The sequence below is a fragment of the Macaca thibetana genome, chromosome 12, assembly GCF_024542745.1.
Source record: "Macaca thibetana thibetana isolate TM-01 chromosome 12, ASM2454274v1, whole genome shotgun sequence".
Taxonomy (NCBI): Eukaryota; Metazoa; Chordata; class Mammalia; order Primates; family Cercopithecidae; genus Macaca; species Macaca thibetana.
Window position 1 is genome coordinate 113,115,488 of NC_065589.1, and position 22,651 is coordinate 113,138,138.

Sequence of the window (22,651 nt, forward strand, 5' to 3'; positions counted from 1 at the left end):
CAGTCACATCTGACTGCTCGATGCACTGCACAGAGAAAATTCAGTCAGTTCTGTGGAAGGGACAACTGTTTGTAACTGATTTCCCAAAAGAAATGGGATTTTTTTTTTTTATTCACATAGAAAAAACATGTGCATTAGCTGTATGCTCAAATTGCCTTTTTAGTTCTAAACTCATGGTGCTTGAACTTGGCCATACCTAGGCCTCATAATTTTGACTAGATTGAGACAAACACATGAGCCAATGGAAGCATTTGAGGAAGTTAAATTATGTCAGCAATAATTCAGAAGATACTGGATATGAACCTAGATACTTTATTATTTGATAATTTCTTCTAATAAATTAATATTGGTTAATAGTAAAGATAGGCATAACATAATAATGTTTGTTTATTAATTGTAGAAATCACATACGCTAGTGATAAACTTTATGTTTTCAGGGAGACTTTCCACTTGTTTGTTTTTTTCTCATTTGGTCTTTATCACAATTGTCTCTATTTCACAAATGAGCAAATAGATTCTAAAAGACTTAGTGCTTTTATACAAGTCACAGCTGTTTTAAGAACAAAGAAAAAACTCAAATCTATTGATTTCATCCCTCTCTATAAAACTACCACAGGTCAACAGTTTGATTTCTAAAAACACAGCTGGAATCCAAACATCTCCTTGTCAAGTTAACACATATATATGGAGCTCTATTTGCTCCATTTACTCCTAATGACTTAGCTACATATGGGTACCATTCTTAGCCTCACACCTGACATTTTATATATATGCAAATCATATATATAACTATATATGATAACCACTGTTAATATTCATTACCTGTCATTTTATTACATGCAAATAATATATATAACTGTATATGATAACTACCATTAATATTTATTAGAAATAAGAAAGCATTTCTAGTTCTCAGGTGATTTTTAGTAGGAAGACCTGCTCCCCTACCCAGGTACTTAAGACAATAGGACTGTAAGAAAATAATCTGTTTTGGTTCTTGTTCTTAAAACAAATTTTAGTATCATTTTGGGTATGTTACTTCAATTTTCAGAATTTTTATTATCTACTCTGGTTTCAAAAATTTTTTTGTTAGTTTTTGCTGTAACAAATGTATTGTTTCAATTCACTCTTATGCAATAAAAACTTTCAAAAAATACTACTTTGAAAATTGAAACAACACAGAGTTTATACTAAATTGTGCTTTAAATTAAACTAGATTAAAAGGAGTATAGCAAATACTTAATGTGGTCAGATTTACTAATGAAATACAGTAAACACATATATTTGTATTTTACTTAATTCAGCATCATTCAGAACTCATAACATACCCTATCATTAGCAATTCAGCACAAAAGAGATGCACGGTTCTATCCCAGTAACCTCAGGTTAATCTTTTTAATTAAAACATTATCTTGTTTAATGACAATTTAGTTGTCAGTAAAATAAGGTTAATTGTTATTGAGGCTTGTGTTTCAGAATAATAGAGGGAAGAAATTTGTGGATTTGCAGTCTTCGTGGCAAATGTAACTGTAAAAAGCAAATAGATGAAAACCCTCTAATCTGCAAACTCTTGAAATGATTCAAATATTAAAATGTACAAATGAACTTGTGATGTGTGCTTAATTTCAAAACTCCATGGAAAGATACAAATCTGAGATTATAGAATGCTGGACTCTTGAATTTTGGAGGCAGCCTAACGCTTAGTTGAGTGTTCACATTTTGTCTGAGAACTGGCCACATATGTGCACAACTTCTACTTTGTGATAAGCTTATAGTGCTGCTGACGTAAAGAAAACTGCCTTAAAGGTGATATGTCTTTAACAAAGTGTGCCATAAAACTGCATCATTGGTAAGAATTCACAGAAAGATCTAATTTAATTTAATTTCCCATTTGCTTTAATCAGTGTATCGAATGATAAAAAATAGAAGCACAGCTTTTCACTAACTAGAAGATTTAGTATCTTAACAATAATTATCATTTTAATTCAGTACCATATCCTATTTTAGGCACTTTATATAAATCTTTTTATTAGTCTATAAGACATTCTTATCTACAGACAGGAAAGCTTCAACTCAAAATTTCTGATTTGTGACATTCTCAAAGAACAGTTTGTCTCACTTTGGACGAAATGAGATGAATAAAATGATACTTGAGAATCTTTAGCATGTGCTCATAGCCATGCCAACTAAATAAAAGCATCAACACTTGGACTCAGGTTTCACTGACTTACATATTAAGCTAAGCCCATTCTCAAAATGTGGTCCTTGATATCATAGGGTATCAGCTTCATGCTGGAGGTGGACTGGCTTCAGCAATCAGTATCTTAACAAGCCCCTCAGGAGCTCTGAATGATCGTGATGCTGGCTAACTTGTGACCACCACTGAACTGTTACATAGACAGATAGATAAATAGATAAGGATACAGATAAAGATAAGTATTTTATTAAAATTTGCACACTGATTATCTGGCAATTTTGTTAAAACAAATTTATAGGCCCACACTGAGAGATTCTAGTTCCATGTCTGAATATCGGTTTCAGGTGGGGTCCAGGAATGCATTGCTAAGCTTCCAGGAGATGCTGATTGATGCTACAGTCCAGGAACAGCACTTTGAATGGCACTGCTATACTGTGTCAGGCTCTGAAGTGTAACATACCTGATCCAGCTAGATAAATGGTAGGCTAAAAATTAAATAGATAAGGCCATTATTTTCAGGGAGAAACATGACAACTAATTTAAAACAAGAATGATGTGAAAGGGAGCTCCTAAGAGTCACAGAAGGCTAAACTGCCCAAAAAATGTGCCCAGGCACTGTCGGGCTTGGGAACAATGAAAAGACTTGCAAATTCTGATACCAGAGCCTTTGGTGGGTGGCAGGCTCATAGCTTACCTTCCAGGAAGCCCTTTACTCTATAACCAGTTTCATAGTCTCTCTTAATAGTTACCTCATTTCCGTAGTGGAAATCTTTCCTGACTTTCTTCTTTGGCTCAAAACTTCTGACCTGTGAATGATGCACTTCCACAGATGTGCTAGTCTCCTTTGATATCCTAACAAAACAACAGTTATTGAAGAACTCTTGCTGGCTATTGTTGGAATATATTACGTTGATTCTGGTCCTGATTTTGTCAATGCAAATTCCTTAAACATGGATCTTCGACATGTTTAAATCTGTTTTATCATTCCCTTTAGGTTTTTAGCAGATTTTTAAATTCAATTCACATTTAATTTCCTTTTTCTTTTCTATATATTTCTTTTTTTTTTTTTTTTTTTTTTTTTTTTTTTGAGAGGGAGCCTCGCTCAGTCTCCCAGGCTGGAGTGCAGTGGCCAGATCTCAGCTCACTGCAAGCTCCGCCTCCCGGGTTTACGCCATTCTCCTGCCTCAGCCTCCTGAGTAGCTGGGACTACAGGCGCCCGCCACCTCGCCCGGCTACTTTTTTGTATTTTTTAATAGAGACGGGGTTTCACCGTGTTAGCCAGGATGGTCTCGATCTCCCGACCTCGTGATCCGCCCATCTCGGCCTCCCAAAGTTCTGGGATTATAGGCTTGAGCCACCGCGCCCGGCTCTTTTCTATATATTTCATGTAGACTTCTTTAAGCATCAGCCACATCAGAAAGATAATGGCATATTGTTTAGAAACATATTGAGCCACAAGTAATCAAGCAAGTTGGTACATCATTGATGTGATTATTCATTCATTCATTCAACCTGCTTGAGATATGTCGATGAAAGTTCTCATTCCTGCCCCTTACTCACAGTGTATTTGGCAAAACTTTGAAGGTCATTGTGTTGGAATGAACAGAAAGCACAATATTTGCATTGTAGTTAAGAACATCCTGGGTTTAAATATGAACTTTCTCAGTTTTAGGTATTTGACCTTGCACAGTTTGCTTAGATTCTCCATTGTGACCAAGAAAATGTTTATATCTTACGACTGTAGTAGGGACATTTAATTTAATAATTTGTGCAATGCCTTTAGCGTCTGCTATGTGCCAGAAACATACCAACTACTATGCCTGCTAGTTATTATTTATTTAATAAAGTGTTGATTCACTAAACTCAAATTACATTATCCTTGTTATCCTTTCCTTTCTGCTCCTCATGCCAGGTACTCAGTGAGGGCAGTCTGCCCATGGCCCACCTTCCAAGGGTTGTCAATTATGCAAATGAGTCACCCCATGTAGTCATTAGTAATGTTTAAAAGAAAAGCCCGAGAGATTAATGTGATAGCCTACATTAGGCTTTTGGAATTTTAAGCATGAGGCACCTGGTTTGGGTAGGCTTCCTTCTTTCTTTCCTTTCTTTTTATCTTCATTTCTCCTTTTTTTTTTTTTTTTTTTTTTTTTTTGATTAGTCAAACCTTCTTCCCATCGCAGTGCATATCCTTTAATGTGAGTAGCTATTTGATCTACTAGGTTTTTTTTGTTGTTGTTTTGTTTTTGTTTTTGGACAGCCAGCCCTTCTGGTGCCATTTTAGGGAAAGAACACAGTAGCACTGCCTAATGAGTGAAGTCATCACAATTTCCTATCACCTTTAATTGTCTGACAAAAATGCTTGAGAAGCAGCAATCTTCAAAAACAATTTGAAGCAATCATGTTGTCGAATTTAAAATCATTTCTACTTCAGAGAAATTAAACTTTTTTTCTCTTCTAACACAAAACAGTAAATGAATCAAAAATCCTCTTCTTTTTTGCTCAATATATTCTAATGCTTAATATACTTGCAATACAACTTTCATTTTCTCAAAGGCAGGTCAAGTGAACCCAACAATAAAATTATATGTTGTAAACCTGTATGGACCAACTCACACTTTGGAACTCATGCCACCTGACAGCTTTAAATCAAGGTATGCAATTTCAATTTCACTTTTATGGGGAAATAGATATTTTCACTCCAATTATCATTTTGCTGCAATTTAGAGAGAGATGTGATCAGCTCAACAAATCCACTTGAAAATAGAGCTGAAGTTGCCTACATTAGTGAGGAATGAAGTCATTCTTGGTGTCTGGCTGTTCCCAAGAAGCATTTAGCTCCAAGGTGATTATCAGCACCACACAATGACTGAAGAGCCTGATACTGAGAATTAGGCCTTTTGCTGGAGATGTGACAGAGATGGGAACAAAGGATCATTTTCCACTGTATTTTCTTCAAGAACATACTTGCTCCACATGCTTTTTTGAAGGTGTTCGTTAAAAGTGTATAATCTCTCTGGAATTTGTGAGTTTTTCCAACTTTCTCCCCAGAGTTTTCCAAAGATTTTCAAGCTTTCTTCTCCAGACAGAGATATTTAATATTTTTTTTCAAAATATCCTATGTATGAAGTATTTACATTTAAGAAACTTGATCAGGGAGAAAATAAACACATTTTATTGGGTCGGAGGCATAATTTTAATATTAGCAAAATGTTCAGTAGTGAACAACTAATTAAACAATCATGTGTATTTTGAAATCCAGCATGGTTTCAGACTTCAAAAGTGATTCTTTCAAATACTAGAGTCCTTTGGAAGTTTTTACAACCCTAGAGATGGGATAGGCAGCTGATTTAGAAAAATGTTTTCACATTATATTGAATGATGTGGGGCTAAGTTCAAAGTCTATTTGATGATATCGATAATCAGTTAGGGTGATTGGTTCCAACAGAAATTTCATTCAATTGTTGTTTCATTGACATTATTTAGAAAAAATTTCATCCCAGTTGGTCATTTTCACAGAGAGTGCACTGATGTATGTGGAAATTTTACCTACTTGAACAGGTAATAAATGTTTATGGAATGCTTACTCCGGAAGACCTTCATTAACTACCTAATACAAATGTCTCCTTCTACTGATGGAAAAGATAAATCCCAATGAGAGTAAATGATTGAGATAGAGGCTCAGGACTGATTGATAAGAAAAGTAGAAAATGAAGTAAGGCCTCTTTCATCAAGTTGCAGAGCATTTCATCCACATTGGATGGAAGACCTTAAAGATAGGCCTGAATTGACATATAATGTAATAAAGCTGACCAAATCAAATAGTAACATTTATTTCTGAGCTTGATCTAGCAGCCTTGAATGGTTACCTTACAAATGAAGCAATGATAGATACTATTGACATTTTATCTGGTCCTTAACTCTCATCTTTTTCTCTGGTTTGTTTAATGCTATGGAATAACAAGAAAGGGAAATAGACTAGGAGTGTTTGAGTCACCATTTCATTTATCTCATTGGATAAATCACTATACTTCTCTCAGGGCTGAATCCCCTTAGCTGGGACTACAGGTGTGTGCCACCACTCCTGGCTAATGTTTTGAATTTTTAGTAGAGATCGGGTTTCAACGTGTTAGCCAGGATGGTCTCGATCTCTTGAACTCGTGATGCGCCCGCCTCGGCCTCCCAAAATGCTGGGATTACAGGCGTGAGCCACCGTGACTGGCCCTGCTTGTCTTGAAATAATAATTTCTAATTTTTTTCCTTTCAAAAAAATTTTTGCAATGGGAATCAATTTTATAATATCCATGTTTCTTAAAAGGAGCTCTTGATTCCTGACCTTTTTTTTTTTTACCTGTTTGTATAAATATAAATATATATAAATTAAATTATTAATAACATACTTTCTTCATGTACTATTAAGTTCATCAAATGTCCTCTCTTCTCTTTGATGTTTGTGTTGTGTTTGTAGCATAGCTACCTGTATAATTTGAAATACTGCCTAAACTCTCAATAGCAGAATACTTAAATAATTAATTCTTTTTATAATAATTTGCATGTTTATGGTTTTTTTGTATGTTACTTAAGCATCTGGTATATTTTTATAATCTTTAGGTTATCTATGAGTTGGCAGTCAATAAGTGAATCATATTCTGTTTCTCGGTACTGTTACAAACTCTCATTTTTTCCTTTTCAGTACTTTTTTTCCCACCACCTAAACTGCAAATACAATCATCTCTTAGCTTTCATCTCTTAATAAAATCACCACAATGACTACAATAATAATATAAGGAGGAATAATAGTAAGATCAATATAGAAAGTTTTTTTCATGATTTGCACTACCTTATAAACTGGATTCTCTGACCTCCACACTGGAGAACAACATTTTTTGTTGTTTGAATTGAAGATCTTAGGTTCTTTTTTTGGTCTGTTTGATTGTTTATTTGGATGATTGGTTTACTTATTTATAATAACTAGTGTTTATTCCTGTAATAGAAAAAGTTCCCCAAGCTAGTATCATTATCATTGTCCCTTCAACCCAATACTTATACTCATCAAAGACTGTAAAATATATTTTAATTAATTTATATGATTTAAAAAGAAATTAAAAGGTTAAGATAATCTATAGTAATGCATAATTTCTTCCCCTAATTATTTTCCTCATATTCTCTTCAATTGTTTTATTTATTTATTTATATCTGATTCAGCTGAAGTCATTTCACCAGTGTAGACAATGAGTGCAACTTTTCTTCAATAGTAATTCAGTTCAGACTCATCTCATCACCATTCAGTTTATCTTTATCTGAATCACAGTCTGTATTGATTCTGAAAAGAATGTAACATGGTAGAAACTAAGATAAAGCCCCTTCTTGAATATCCCCAGAACCAGTGGGAGTCAGATGGGTTATCTCATCTTGGAAGGAAGAAACATTTTGCCAAATTGTTGTACTGTTCACTTAGGTATTGCAATCACTCAATACCTTTATTAGAAAATTTAAGTGTGAATTTTAAAATATATATTTACTTTCCAGCGAAATTTTATCTTATGATAATGAAGATATCTTATCTCATGAAGATTTTCCACAGATTGGATAAGTCACATTAATTTGGAGAAGTGATACATAGTCATTTGTGTAGACCTCTCTAGTCTGAAAAGTAAAAGTAATGATTCGTCCTTGGTTTCTTCTTACTCTATGTCTTTAGCGTTATTTTACTTATTAGAAACCTTTCTGTTGTCACCTATCTTTTGTGACCCATTGTTCTCAACCTGCATCACTGATTTAACATGGTCATTCTGCCCCTGTCACTCTGGGCTTGACACTGTCATGCTTTCTCTCCCTATTTCTTTAAGTATATCTAGCCTACATCTCTCAGTCTTCCAAGGAATATCTGTGCCTTCCAAGAAAATCTAATTAATAAATTAACCCATGTTCATGGAAGTGTCCTGAATAACCCTTCTTACAAGTAATGCATAGTTATTAACAGAGGTGTTTGGAGAACACTAGCTATAATTTGGTCATGAATACCATCACAATATACTTATGGGAAGACATCACAGATTATCGAGAAGAGAATGAGCTCAAAGTAACTACATTGCACGAATATTTTGGTGTAAACACAGAGCAATGATTGGACAGGAAGGCCGTGAAAACACGGAGTAACTGCTAACATACCTGTCTGCAGGTGATGCTGGGGCCTCCATTCCACATAACCTTGTGGACAATTAGATCTTCTGTGCCAGACCACCCAGCTGATAGAAAGTCTCTGTTGACTTGAGTGCAATCCCTCTAACTAGCTTGTCTCTGTCTCTGTGGCTCAAGAGGACCAGATCCTCGAGGACTTCCTGGGTAATCCAGAGCCATGGAGACTAGGAACAAGCAGGAAACCCAGTTATAAGAAAGGGACACTTCTGCTGGCCACTGGTCGTGGAACACCAGATCTAATGTGTTCATGAGATGGAGTTCCAGGAGGACAGCTACATCTGCAGCAGGCAGGCCAAGGAGTGTGGCATTTCCAGGTAAGGGTGCTTCCCTACTCCCTTATTCAGAGACAGCCTGAATACTTATGAGTAAGCATGATCAGTCAATATGAATCACAGGGAGATGTACACCTAGGCTCCTGGGGCAAGGAAAGAAAGGATATAGGAAGTGATTTAGTGAATAGATACATCTTTCCTCCCTGCCTATGTGTCAAGCTCCACTTGAGCTTCCATTTTGGCTATCTCCAACACCTTAACATAGAAATTTCAGTGGTTTGAAATGGCCGTTTGTTTGACTTTACAAATGAAAATTTGTGGAAAGCCTTCATTCTTCAGATTGTGTTTACCATGTGCAAGGTCATTCTTGGGTATAAGCAAGGTTTATAATGAGGTATCTCACATCAGATTATGCTTTGCTTATGACCATAAGGCACATTATGTAAAAACAAACACAATAATCACAATATTTAATCAAAAAGAAATATAAGTGTATTGCTGTAAATTAATGATTTTCAACTTAACAATTTACAACTAAGTTAGTGTTCCCTTAAAAATCAGTTATTCTCCACATTTGTACTGGTTGACTTTTTCATTCTTTTCCAAAGATTAAGTTTTGTTTTTTTAAGTCAAAATTTGGCATCTTAGCTAATCAATATATTCTGTCATGCCTGTGAGGTGTTGCAAAGATGTTCTTGTAACATTTCATTTGAGACCAACTTTGAAAAGGAAAGCTCTCAAGATGAATAAATTGTTCTGTTGTTGTTGGTATTTATTTTTAAAATTATTCCTGTTAGTTTGTTACCTCATATTGCACAAAATATAATATTATGGCAGGTAATTGAGACAAATTTCTGATTAGATTAGAAAATCAACTGTATATCAGTTCAATCTAAATTTTTACCAGAAAATATGACCACCTTGATTTTGCAGTCTTTGGTTAGTTGTTTACAATATTCAAATTAATTTTTTACTTCAAATTTCTACAACATTTATATCAATTGTTCAGCATTTCAGCACTTATTTTCTGATTATTTATAGTACTTACTCTCATTTTTCTATAAGCTAAATTCTCTAGAAAAATCTATTAAAGGTTAATACTTCATTTTCTACTTTTTAATATTCACATTGCTAAATATAATGGTGTATGCAAAATAATCGGCTTAAACGAAACACGGTGAAAGTGAACAGGACACTATTCTTTGCAGGATCACAAGGCCTATTGATATGGACAAAGATTATACCTAAGCCAGCTGCATATTTGATTCAATGTTGCCTTATTAACTCTTCTTAGGGCACCTCATGTTTTGATTTTACTGAGTTTAAAGGCAGTTTTCAAGCAGAGCTCAGCTAGTTGTGAAAGCTGCCAGATGTCTTGAAGAGATTGTTGAAAAAAATATGGCAGCCTTCCCTGTATGTCAAGTTATGCTTGCCCTTTTACTGACATCTTCACTTTGATAGGCTAACAAGTTTTCTAGAGGAAGCAGTAGCTACTCGGTGATGTTAGATATGTAGCATTCATGTAGTTGGATATCTATCCCAGATACCTCTAAAGACAGGCAATTTGTATCAAGACGTTATTTTTCTGTAGCTGATATTTTTTTACGTCATATAAAACTAGGCTAATTAACTGTGGGTGGTTTTTTGGTTTTTTGTTTGTTTGTTTGTTTGTTTTTGAGACAGAGTCTTGTTCTGTTGCTCAGGCTGTAGGGCAGTGGCACGATCTCGGCTCACTGCAACCTCCGCCTCCCGGGTTCAAGTGATTCTCCTGCTTCAGCCTCCCGAGTAGCTGGGATTACAGGGGTGTGCCACAACACCCGGCTAATTTTTTGTATTTTTAATAGAGACGGGGTTTTACCATGTTAGTCAGCATGGTCTCGACCTGCTGACCTCATGATCCTCCCGCCTCAGCCTCCCAAAGTGCTGGGATTACAGGCATAAGCCACCGTGCCTAGCCAAATCTAGATTAATTAGTTTTAATACAGTGCATTGATGACACTTTCCGTGACACATGGGTGGCTATTTCTTCCGCGATCAGATGATACCCGGCATGTTCACGGTGGTATGGCTATAGACTGGATGGCTATTTCTAAAGTAACTGATCTGTTCTGAAACTGGGCAAGTTTTTAGAAAAGTTTTTTGTAATTTTTATCATAAATGGATGAGTATTGATGATTGCATTTTGTTGCGTGTGAGTTGGAAGCTTTGTGACATATTATATACACGTCCAAATGTATGTATTACAAAGGAAATATAAACTGTTTCCAATTACCAATTACCATGAGAACATAATTGGCCCCATGAATTATATCCTTATTATACCAAGAATTTAATAGACTCTCATGTTCTTTAATTTGATTCATTCCTTGTTTAAAAATGTTTCAAATAAATAAGATAATTAACAATATGGAAAAAAATATTATGTATAAAAATTGGGACTGATCCTTGGTCTACAACTGGCAAAGACCAAAACAAGCCATTCAAACCTTGGTAGCCAAAGTCCCCATGTATAAAGTGAAATAACACAGAGGTTATGTAAAAGATAATTATTAAGCCAGGAATAATCTTTGCCATTTAACTGGAAAAGATTATTCTTGATGATTCACTGATTGTGATTTTAAAGAAAGAAATAACATAACTTTATAAATGTATACTTATTTTGCACATAAAGGCATACTAATCAATAGAAAATTTTTGTAAATGTCTAGCATGTGATTGTTTTGATTTTTCCAAGAAATACTTTTCTGGAAAATAATTCACTCTCAAATTTTTTCTCAAATTATCTGTATATTTGTATACATATGTATACATCCATGTGAATACATACATATGCATATATTTGTATTTATGTAAATTTTGAAAAGAGTAGATTTCTATTTATCTATCTATCCATCTATACTTAAATTAATATTAAGCAACATCCTTAGAGTAGTTCAGTTATTCTTATGTATAAAATGGCAAATGTATATTGTTGGTACTATATCAATGCCCTGGCTCTAAACATAAGTTTTAATTTTGTTTCCAAACTAGAGAATACTATATCACTATGGTTAAATGGGTAAGCAATACCAAGACTGTGGTAAGATGGTTAAACCGACCTCAGAATATCTCCATCCTCACGGTCTGTGAGACCACTACTGGTGCTTGTAATAAAGTGAGTATAATTTACTTTTCTTTTATGCCTAAAATGAAGTAGCTTATGCAGCTTTACAAAGGGGAATCAGAAAATGCTTTGTACAAAAATTTCAGTGTTTAACTTTTAAAACTAGTAGGAAAAGAATTATTCTATTGAGAATATATACTTTAATCTATAAAGCTTCCAAACTTTGAAGTGAACAATATTGATGATAAGCAGAAGAGAACAAACTGAGCTTTTAAAAACCAAATTAATTTTTATACAGCATGAAGTATAATCCAAGCCACGTTAGCTTCTTTCTCAGATATGGAATTTTTCTCCATATTTTGTCTTTGATTATCTTGAGAATATAAGAACTTTCTTTCCTATCTTCTTTAAACATATTCCTTTTAATTTTTTCTGCAGTTCGGATAGATCTAATAAAATAACAGTGTTTCTGTCCCAAAATTAAGTAAAACAAGTAAAAATATTGGTTCATGAACCACTCTGTTTTGAAATCATGTTACATTTCCATTCCTAATATCAGTTTTTATAAACTCTGTAGTAAATTCAGTGTGTCATTTTTAAGATTCCTGGTAGAGAAAATATTGCAATAAGTTTAAATGGTTATGTGTATGGTATTTGGGTAAAGGATTTTTAGATTAACAACTGAATTTTCAAACTTCTGTTCTGGAAAAGATGTAGTAAATGTTACTTGACTAGCTTTTCTGTTGTAAACAACTGTAAAATTGTACAAAATATGCAAAACAGCTGTTTTCAGATATGAGACATTAGGAGGATCATGACCATAAATGCTGAAATCAAGTAAATGCACAAAATCAATCTTGCTATGACTTTCTATTCACAACACTTTTGAGACCAAACGGCAAGGAGATGGAGCCCAAGCAGAGCAAAAAGATCTTTATGATCTAAGTAGACAGGGAGAATCAGAGTTTGAGGCTTTTTTGGTGACTAGCATTTACAGGACAGGGACCAGAGAAGTTGGAGCTATATAGAAAAGGACTCCAGCAATCTATGAAGAGTACCCCTTAAGTATTAGGCTCAATGCTTAGCTGTGCCTACATATATGCTTCCATGTTGTCTTAAAGAAAACAACCACTAAAAATTTTTGAAGCAAATGAAGAATCTGCAAGTTGCAAAGTACTTAGGGACGTTAGAGTTCTGAACAACAATAGTGAAGAGATCTCCCTGAAAACCCCGGGTATTCAACTGAGAACCCAGAAAGAAAGAGCATTAGAAGTAGGGCTATTCTAGACACCTTCTAATCACCTTTCAATTATACTGTAAGGTATCAAGTTCATCTGTCTGTAAATTAACTGTCTACTAGGACAAAGTTTACATTTTTAAAGGGAAAATTACAATTAATAAAGACTATCAACAATGTAGCATTTATAATGTCAATCATATGATCAATACTATATATGTAGAAAAGTGAAAAATATAACCTACTCCCCTTCCTCAAAAATATCCAGTAAAAGCTGACCTACAAAGGATAGTAATATTGGAATTAGCAGACACATAATGTTTTAAAAGTTATTAGAAATGATGAATGTTTGAAGTGATGGATATCTTAAATACACTGATTTGATTATTGCATCTTGTATACACGTATCAAAATATCACATGTACTCCAAAATATGTATGATTATTATGTATTAATAAAAAATTAAAAATTAAGGTATAAGTAAAGTACTATGAAGAGAAGAAATCTCACGTGTGCAGTTAAATGAGTTTTGGCAAATGGATATATCCCATAATTCACATCATATCATGATGTAAAACATCCCTATTATCCCAGAAAGCTTCTTTGTCCTCTTTTCCAATTAATATCAGTTCCCAGAGGCAACTAATATTCTTATGTCTATTATAAATTGGTTTTGCAACTTACAAAAGAGAATAGCTCCAATAAATAAACAGATGAGAAATTTTAGTAGAGAAATACAAACTTTAAAATGAAAATAAAATTTCAGGAACTGAAAAATATGATATTTGAAATGAAAACATTGAATAGACAATTCAGAAATAAATACGTATGTTTATAGTGAACTGATTTCCAACAAATGCATCAGAACACGTATCAGGGAAAGGACAGCCTCTTTAGTAAATATTGCTGGGAAACTGGATGTCAATGTGCGGAAGAATGAAACTAGATTTGTATCTCTCACCATATACAAAATTCAACTCAAAATAAAAACTAAACCATAATTTCCAAAACTATAAAACTACGAGAAGAAAACAGAGAAAATGCTTATGGACATTGGTCTAGGCAAAGATTTTATGGCTAAGACTTCAAAAGCACAGACAACAAAAAGAAATGTAAATTGGTACAGCTATTATGGAAAACAGTATGGAGGTTTCTCAAAAAACTAAAAATATAATTAACATATGTTAGTAGCAATTCTACTACTGGGCATTTATCAGAAACAAAGGAAATTAGTATATCAAATACATACCTACATCTGATGTTTACTGCAGCTGTGCTCATAATAGTCAGGATGTAGAATCAACCTAAATGTTCATCAATAAATGAATATCGTTTTTAAAAATTATATATGTATGCTTTTTTAAAAAGTGTGTGTGTGTATATATATATAGTATACGTACATAAAACATTCCGTTGTACATATACAATGGAATACTATTCAGCCATAAAAAAGCATGAAATTCTGTCATTCATGGCAACATGGATAAGTCTGGAGGACATTACATTAACTGAGATAAGCGAGTCAACACAAAGATAAATATTACATGTTCTTACGTCTATCTGGGAGCTAAAAGAAATTGAGCTTATAGAAGTAGAGGGTAGAATTGTGTTTATTAGAGTCTGAAAAGCTTGGGCGGAAAGGATAGAGAGTAGTTAGTTAACAGATACAACATTATAACCATATAAGAGGATTAAGTTCTAGTGTTCTGAAGCACTGAAGGTTGAATGTGGTTAATAATGATTTAGTATATATTTTCAAATAGCTAGAAAAGAGAACGTTGAATATTTAGAACACATAAAAAATGATAAATGTTTGAGGTAATGGATATATTAGTTATCCTGACTTTGTCATTACACATATTTTACATGTATCAAAATAGCACTCTGTATTTATAAACATATACAATAATTACATGTCAACTAAAAATAAAGGAAAATACATCACCAAAGTGAATGTATGAAAACGAAGAATACTGAATAATTTTACATCAATTAAGATAAAAAATAAAGAATGAATTAAAGATAAATTTATTTAGTAAATTAAATAAATTTAATTCATAATTAGAAACCTTGCCACAAAGAAAACTCTAGAAGCGGGTGGATTCATTGATGGATTCTATCAATTATTAAGGAATAAATCCTATGATTCCTTGTCTTCGTTTGTTTTGTGCTGCCATCACAACCTACCACAGGCTGGGTAGTTTATAATGAACAGAAATGTATTGACTTGCAGTTTTGGAGGCTGGGAAATTCAAGATCGAGAGGTTGGCATCTGGTGAGGGACTTCTTGCTGCATCATCCCATGACAGAAGGGCAAAGAGAGGGTGAGAGAGAGAGAAACAAAAGGAGGCTGAACTTGTCCTTTTATAAGGAGCCCACTCCTGTGATAACAAACCTACTCCCATAATAAAGGCATTAATCCATTAATGATGGCAGAACCCTCATGGCCTAAATACCCCTTAGGATTCTACCTCTTAATACTGTTACAATCACACAATCACAATTACATTTTAACATGATTCGGGAGTGGGGAGCAAATATTCAGACACTATAACATTCTTACTAAGGAGTATATGATAGCATCCCTATACTGCTTAGAAAGTGAAGAGGAAAGATAACATTTCAACTAATATTATAAGAGTAGAATAATACTGATACCACAACTAGACAAGAAAAATACAAGAGACGACATTTTAGACTGATGTCTCTCATTAACACATGTAGTAGTCTGTTTTCATGCTACTAATAAAGACATCCCGAGACTGCACAATTTCAAAAAATAAAATAAATAATAAGGTTTATTGGACTTACAGTTCTGCATGTCTGGGGAGGCCTCACAGTCATGGCAGAAGGCAAAGAGGAACAAGCCAAGCTTACGTGGATGGCAGGAGGCAAAGACAGAGCTTGTGCAGGGAAACGCTCACTGCAAAATCATCAGATCTCGTGAGACTCATTCACTATCACGTGAACAGCAAAGGAAAGACTCGTCCCCATAATTCAATCACCTCCCACCAGGTTTCTCCCACAACACATGAGAATTGTGAAAGTTACAATTTAAGATGTGATTTGGGTGGGACATAGTCAAATCATATCAACACAAATATGAGAAAATCCTTAAACATATCAATACTCAATTCCAGCAATATAAATAGAGGATAGTGCATTATGATCAAATGAAGTTAATCCCAGGAATTTAAGGTTGGTTTAATATTGAAAACCAATCAATATAATTTATTATATTAAGAAAAAAGAATTAAATATCTTGGTAGATGAAGAAAAAGCAATTGATAATATTCAAAACCAGTTCATGATAACTTTCAACATAAATGAATAAGAAGAGACATCCCCAATCCGTTAGAAGATACTCATAAAGTACCCCCTTACTGAATGTGCAAACACTAACCTTATTCATGTTAAGATTAGCAGTGAAGTAAGTGTATCCATTCTCAATACTGTGATGCAAACTTTTCCAGAGGCCCCACTTAGCAAGGAATCAGGATAGTGTTAGGAAAGGAAGAAGTAAATCTGTATTTATAGATAACAAAATTGTGTACATTAAAAAAAAAAAAAAAAGCCTACAAAAAACCCTAGAATACAAAATCACAATGTGTAAGGAAGCAAATGGGGTAAAATATAAACAAGTGGCAGGTAAGTCCAGAGGGTTTCTCAAACCAGTATTCTAACTTTTCTATAAGTTTGTACTTGTTTCAAAATAAAGAATGAAGAAACAACAAAACATAAATTCTATACGTTAGTGACATTAAGTAAAAAAATCAGTTAAAATACCATTAAAACCCTTAAAACTTTAAATACACAATTATAAACTTAGCAAATATTGTGAAATACCCCAATACTGAATACTGCAATGTTGCTAAAAGGCATTTGAAAGACCTACATAAATGGAAGCTATTCCATGTTCTTAAATAGAAAAGATTAATATTATTAAGATAGTAATTCTACCCAAATTTAACCATAATTTTAATATAAAACCAATTAAAGTCCCTTCTGATTTTTTTATCAGAACAGACAAGCTGTTTTTAAAATTAGTATGGAAACAAAAAAATACCTGAACAAGTCAAAGCAATCCTGTAAAAGAATAAAATTGAAAGAGTTAGCCCTACCTGATTTCAAGAATAAATGAAAAGCTGCAAAAACCTGGAGATGCTAGTGGAGGCATAAGGACCACAAATATGTCAACTAAATTGAATGGTTTCCAGAGAATAGACCCACATTTATATGATTGATTGATTTTCTACGCAGGTGCTAAGGCAGTTCGATGGAGAAAAATCGTGCTGAAATAATTGACATCCCTATTGGATTAAAACAAAAATGATATTTGACATCTCATATAATATTCTAAAATCAATTTGAGATAAATCATAGCCCTAAATTTAAGAGCTAATACTGTCAATGTTCTAGGGGAAAATATGAAATAAAACCTTACTCTACTGAATAAGCCAAAAAATCATTAATTATGAAATAATAAATTGGACATCAATAAAATTAGAAACTTCTCATGAAAGACACCATTAAGGAAATGGATCTGCAAACTACAGTCTGGGAGAAAATATTTTGCAAAATGTGTATCAGACAAAAACACATATAAAGAAATTCTATAACTCAATAACAAAAATACAGCCTCATAAAAACATCAAAACATGTGAACAGTTACTTATAAGGAAGAGAATGAACACATGAAAAAGTACTCAACATTTGGCAAGGCATAGTGGCTTATCCTTGTCATTTTAGTAATTTGGGAAGCTGACGGAGAGAATCTTTTGAGGGCAAGAGTTCAAGACCAGCCTGGACAACAAAATGAGATCCCATTACTATGTACAAAATTAAAAAATAAGAAATAAAAGTACACAACTTCATTAGACATTAGCAAAATATAGATTAAAATTGTAACAATATAATACTACACATCATTAGAATGACTACACTAAAATCTCAAAAAACTGACCACATTAACTGTTAAAGAGGACGTGAAGAACAACAATTCTCATTCTTTGCAGGTGGGGATATAAAATGATACTATTACATTAAAATAATATTTTAGTTCCCAATGAAGTTAAACATATATGTAAATACAATTTTTTGTGTATATATGAATTAGACACACATATATATACACACACACACACACACATATAAAAACATACATTATAGGCCAGGTATGGTGGCTCATGCCTGTAATCCCAGCACTTTGGGAGGCCAAGGCATGCAGATCACCTGAGGTTGGGAGTTCGAGACCAGCCTAACATAGAGAAACCCTGTCCCTACTAAAAATATAAAATTAACCCAGCATATTGGTGCGTGCCTGTAATCCCAGCTACTTGGTAGGCTGAGGCAGCAGAATTGCTTGAACCTGGGAGGTGGAGGTTGCTATGAGCCGAGATCATGCCACTGCACTCCAGTCTGGGCGACAACATTGAAACTCTGTCACAAAAAAAATACAAAAAACAAACAAACAAAAAAAAACCCATACATTATAATTCCATTATAAAGTATTTGTGCACGAAATGAAAACTTGTGTCCACCAAAGGATTTGTGAAAAATAGCCTGTAGAGAAGCTTTATTTACAATAGCTAAAAAGGGGAGACTATTTAATTGTCCACTAACAGGGAATAGACTTTAACGTAAGGCATAGCTACACAATGGAATTCTACTTGGCAGTAGAGACAAAATACTGATATACTCAACAACATGAGTGAATCTCAGAAACATGTGGTGTGAAAGAAACCTCACACTACAGAGTACATAATATGTATTTGATGCATGATTTCGATTATCTGAATTTCTAACACAGGCATATGCTGTCTCTGGGGAAAAAGATCAGCAGTGATTGCCTTTTGAGAACCCCTGGGGAGGAGCATGAGATAATGTTTTGGGGAGAAATAAAGATCCTATAACTTGATGAGATCAATTTGTGAAATTCATCACATGATATACTTCAAATCTGTGCAATTCACTATAGGTGAAAACTTTAAAACATATTATTTAAATGGTCTATGAAGGAGAGACCTCCAGAGGCCAACTTCTCTTGGAGTAGAATGATCAGCATAGTCGTGGAAATGATATAGTTAAATCAGCCATTTGATGCTCTTCTCATTAGGCTTGTATTATTAGAAAATTCGTCTCTTTCTTTTGACTAGATTATAGATTGACTGGGATTTCTCCACGTATTTGTTAAAGTGTTCTGGCTGGTTTCTTATTTGGCTGATTAGTAAGTCATTTAAAAACTGGCCTACAGGCCAGCTGTGGTGACTCATGCCTGTAATCCCCACACTTTGGGAGGCCAACGTGGGCAGATCACCTGAGGCCAGGAGTTTGAGACCAGCCTGGCCAACATGGTGAAACCCTGTCTCTACTAAAACTCCAAAAATTCGCCGGGCATGGTGGTGCACACCTGTAATACCAGCTACTCAGGAGGCTGAGGCGGGAGAATTGTTTGAATTTGGGAAGCAGAGGGTGCAGTGAGCCAAGATAGGTCCACTACACTCCAGCCTGGGCAACAAAGAAAGACTTTGTCTTAAAAAAAAAAAAAAAAAAAAAGAAGACACAGGCCAGGCGTGGATAGCTCACACCTGTTATTCCAATACTTTGTGAGGCCAAGTGGGGAGAATGGCTTGAGGCTAAGAGTTCGAGACCTAGCTGGGCAACATAATGAGACACCATCTTGATTTTTACATAAAAAATTAAAGTAAAAATTTAAAAATCAGCCTACATATATTGTAGTTAGAGAAAGCCCTTCTAGATAAAGATGTTGTAAATATTTTCATTGCATACAGATAACTGCAAAGATAAATTAAAATGCTTCAATAGAAAACAGATACAGTAATCCTATCATACTATTGATTTGACACCTGATTGATATTGTACTATATTTTATTCTATGTATGGAGTTTAAAAAACTTTGCATTATGTTAATTGAAATAATGAGACAAACAATAACACATGAAGTTTCGGGCTCTCATGGGTTCTACCAAAACTTGATGGTACTAACAAGCAGTGGCATTGGTGTCTATTTTATTTCTGTGCTTTATAGATATCAATAATGGTTATTGCTAGGGTGTAAATGGAGAATAAAGAAATTATTCAGTTAGATTTTTTTGACATCTTCATGTAATGAAGATCTATTGAAAAAAATGCCCTGAAAATAGAAAGTGATCAATTATAATGTAATCATAATATGAATTTAGAAAAAGAAATTAGCATTTTAAAACCTATAAATAATGTATTATTAACAATTTGAGATGGGTACCTCTGCATGTAGGAAAATCCGTAATATATTGTTACTTATCTTTCTTAATTCAAATAGTTTTATTATAGAATCATTTCTTTCAGGAAACTACAAGATATTTCATGTCATTACATGTAAACGGTATTTCTAAAGCTTGTTTTTTCTACACATATTTAACTTGAGGCTTAATTAGTCTAATTTTGCTTTTTGTAAGAGCCAAAAGTCTTTGGCTCTGTTTTGAAGGGCCACATAATTTTGTCATTTCAAATGTTTCATATTTTCCTCGAAGACTGAGTTACTACTGATAAGAAAAAAAGAAGGCCGTGATTATGAGTGAATTGAATATTGAAAGAATGTCTACTTTTTAATTTTATGCCTGGCCGTTTGCCCAGTTGCTTTGAAGGACTTAATAATTTTGTCTCCCAATGATGCCTAGAGGGGAAAAGAGACAGTGTCTAGTGGTTCAAAACAGTTTGAATGAGGTAATCAAACAGAGCTGGAAAATGATCTTCTATCCCTGGTGAGGTCCTGCTGGGAATTCTGAAAGAGTTCACCAAAGAAAAGACTTTATAATTAAATTATCATTTAGTCCCTATTCTCTACTTACTCATTCAGATTAAATCAATAATGACAATGAAATCTCTCATGGTATTTCACCAGTTGAAGAGAGGTAAAAAGAAAAAAAAAAACACCTGATGATAACTGTGTTTTTAAAAAGTTGAATTTATATATGCTCATTTTGGTCTTTAGATGCTTCATGGAGTTACTTGTTTTGTTTCAGAAATATGAGATGACATCAGATACGTGGCTCTCTAAGCAGGTACAGTATAGGTGGTCTGTCACATCTTGGCCATTGTGACCATCCTGTTTACCCATTTCTTATGTGATAACTTTTTGTGAAAAGTATGAGTTTAAGGCTTTGCTAGGTTTGACAGAGTGATCCTTTTTCATTAAAAGGATCACTTATCACTTGGGCTTTATATGGCATCATTTGTGAAAAGGTTACTTCCATTTTTTTATAAATTGTAGAATAACTGCCAGGATCACTTTTTAAATTATTTTGGGTAAATACACTTTTGTGTAGATGAAGGAGAAAAACTCAGGACCTAGCCAAACTGGAAATCATTAGCATTGTTCAAATTGTCTGAAAAATTGACCCGACCTTTACATAAATTGATCATGGAGATTATTCAAATAAATACTTCTCTTCTTAGTTGTATTCTAGCTCACAATTCTAGTTTGTGACATAAATGAGGCTGGAATCAAGATGAACATGACAGACTAAAAACCTAATCACTGTTATATGGTCTCATCCTGGAAATTCAGAAGGAAACACAAAGAGCTTATTTAAATATAGCTGAATTCATTTTACTCTTAACTCCATTACTGAGTTTTTACAAAGGGAAATAATATGTGTGGTATGGTTTGGTTTCGTTTTCTTTTTGTTCTTTAAAGCCCTCTTTTATTTTATATTCTGTCTGTGGTGTTAATGACCACCCACTCATATTTTGAGACCTTCACATTTATCCAGACACTTCAGTGAGTTCTGAAATATCCAAATTTATGCTTGCCATCTCCTCCTAAATCTGTAAAGGTAGCTTCACACTCCCCAGGTCTGAACTGAACTCATTCCTTTTCTAGTCAGTCTTACTTATTTTTATCATAGGAGTCAATGACATAATTATCCATGCGGATCTTAAAACTATTTATCTAATAGTCATCCTTGAATCTTTTCTCATTTTTATCTATATATAATTAATACGTACAGATTTTACTTTCAAACATCTCTCAAGTCAATTTACTTTCCTCTAATTCACAAACACTGTCCAGGTTCAAACTACAGATCCAGCACGTCTCAAACACTCAGGCACCTGCCAATCTGTTCACACTGCAGGCTGACTGAGTGACCTTTTTAAAATATGTATTTAATTGTTGCTACTAACATTCCCCTCATACTTGCACTTCCACAACTCACAGAACTTTTCTCTCTTCTTTCTGTCCTTCAGATAAAAACCAACACCCTTAAAAGGTCCACAAGTGATGAAAGTGAAAACTTTTTCAGCTCTGTGTCATAGAATCATTTTGCCTGTTTTCTCCAGTCTAGCTACATGGACCCTCATATGCACAGGGACTTCATGAGTGGCCTTCCTTCTGAACAAAATTCCCTCAAACTTCCTTATTTGAAGCCTATTTATTTTTCAAACCTTGGCTTAAATCGCCTACATAAGAAGTCACTTCGTCTAACTAGCCTAACCAAATCACATCTCCCAATAAAAGTTATATTAAAGTCAAGTGTCATCTTTGTGTAACACTTACACAATTATTGCTATGATTTTTTTTAACTAAGATACAAGGGCGTGAGGATGTTTATTTTTTGCTCCTAATTGTCAATCAAATGCCT

General features: G+C 34.0%; 1 protein-coding gene across 4 annotated transcripts in view; it reads left to right on the plus strand.

Moving 5' to 3' along the window:
• DPP10 (dipeptidyl peptidase like 10) overlaps nucleotides 1–22,651 on the plus strand; it is a 1,406,192-nt gene that overhangs the window by 1,310,410 nt on the left and 73,131 nt on the right. For all 4 annotated transcript variants that reach the window (XM_050751763.1, XM_050751761.1, XM_050751764.1 and 1 more), the window contains 3 exons: nucleotides 4,751–4,848; nucleotides 11,698–11,821; nucleotides 21,032–21,070. In XM_050751763.1, the coding sequence (XP_050607720.1) occupies nucleotides 4,751–4,848; nucleotides 11,698–11,821; nucleotides 21,032–21,070 (261 nt within the window). The remainder of the gene's footprint in view (nucleotides 1–4,750; nucleotides 4,849–11,697; nucleotides 11,822–21,031; nucleotides 21,071–22,651) is intronic.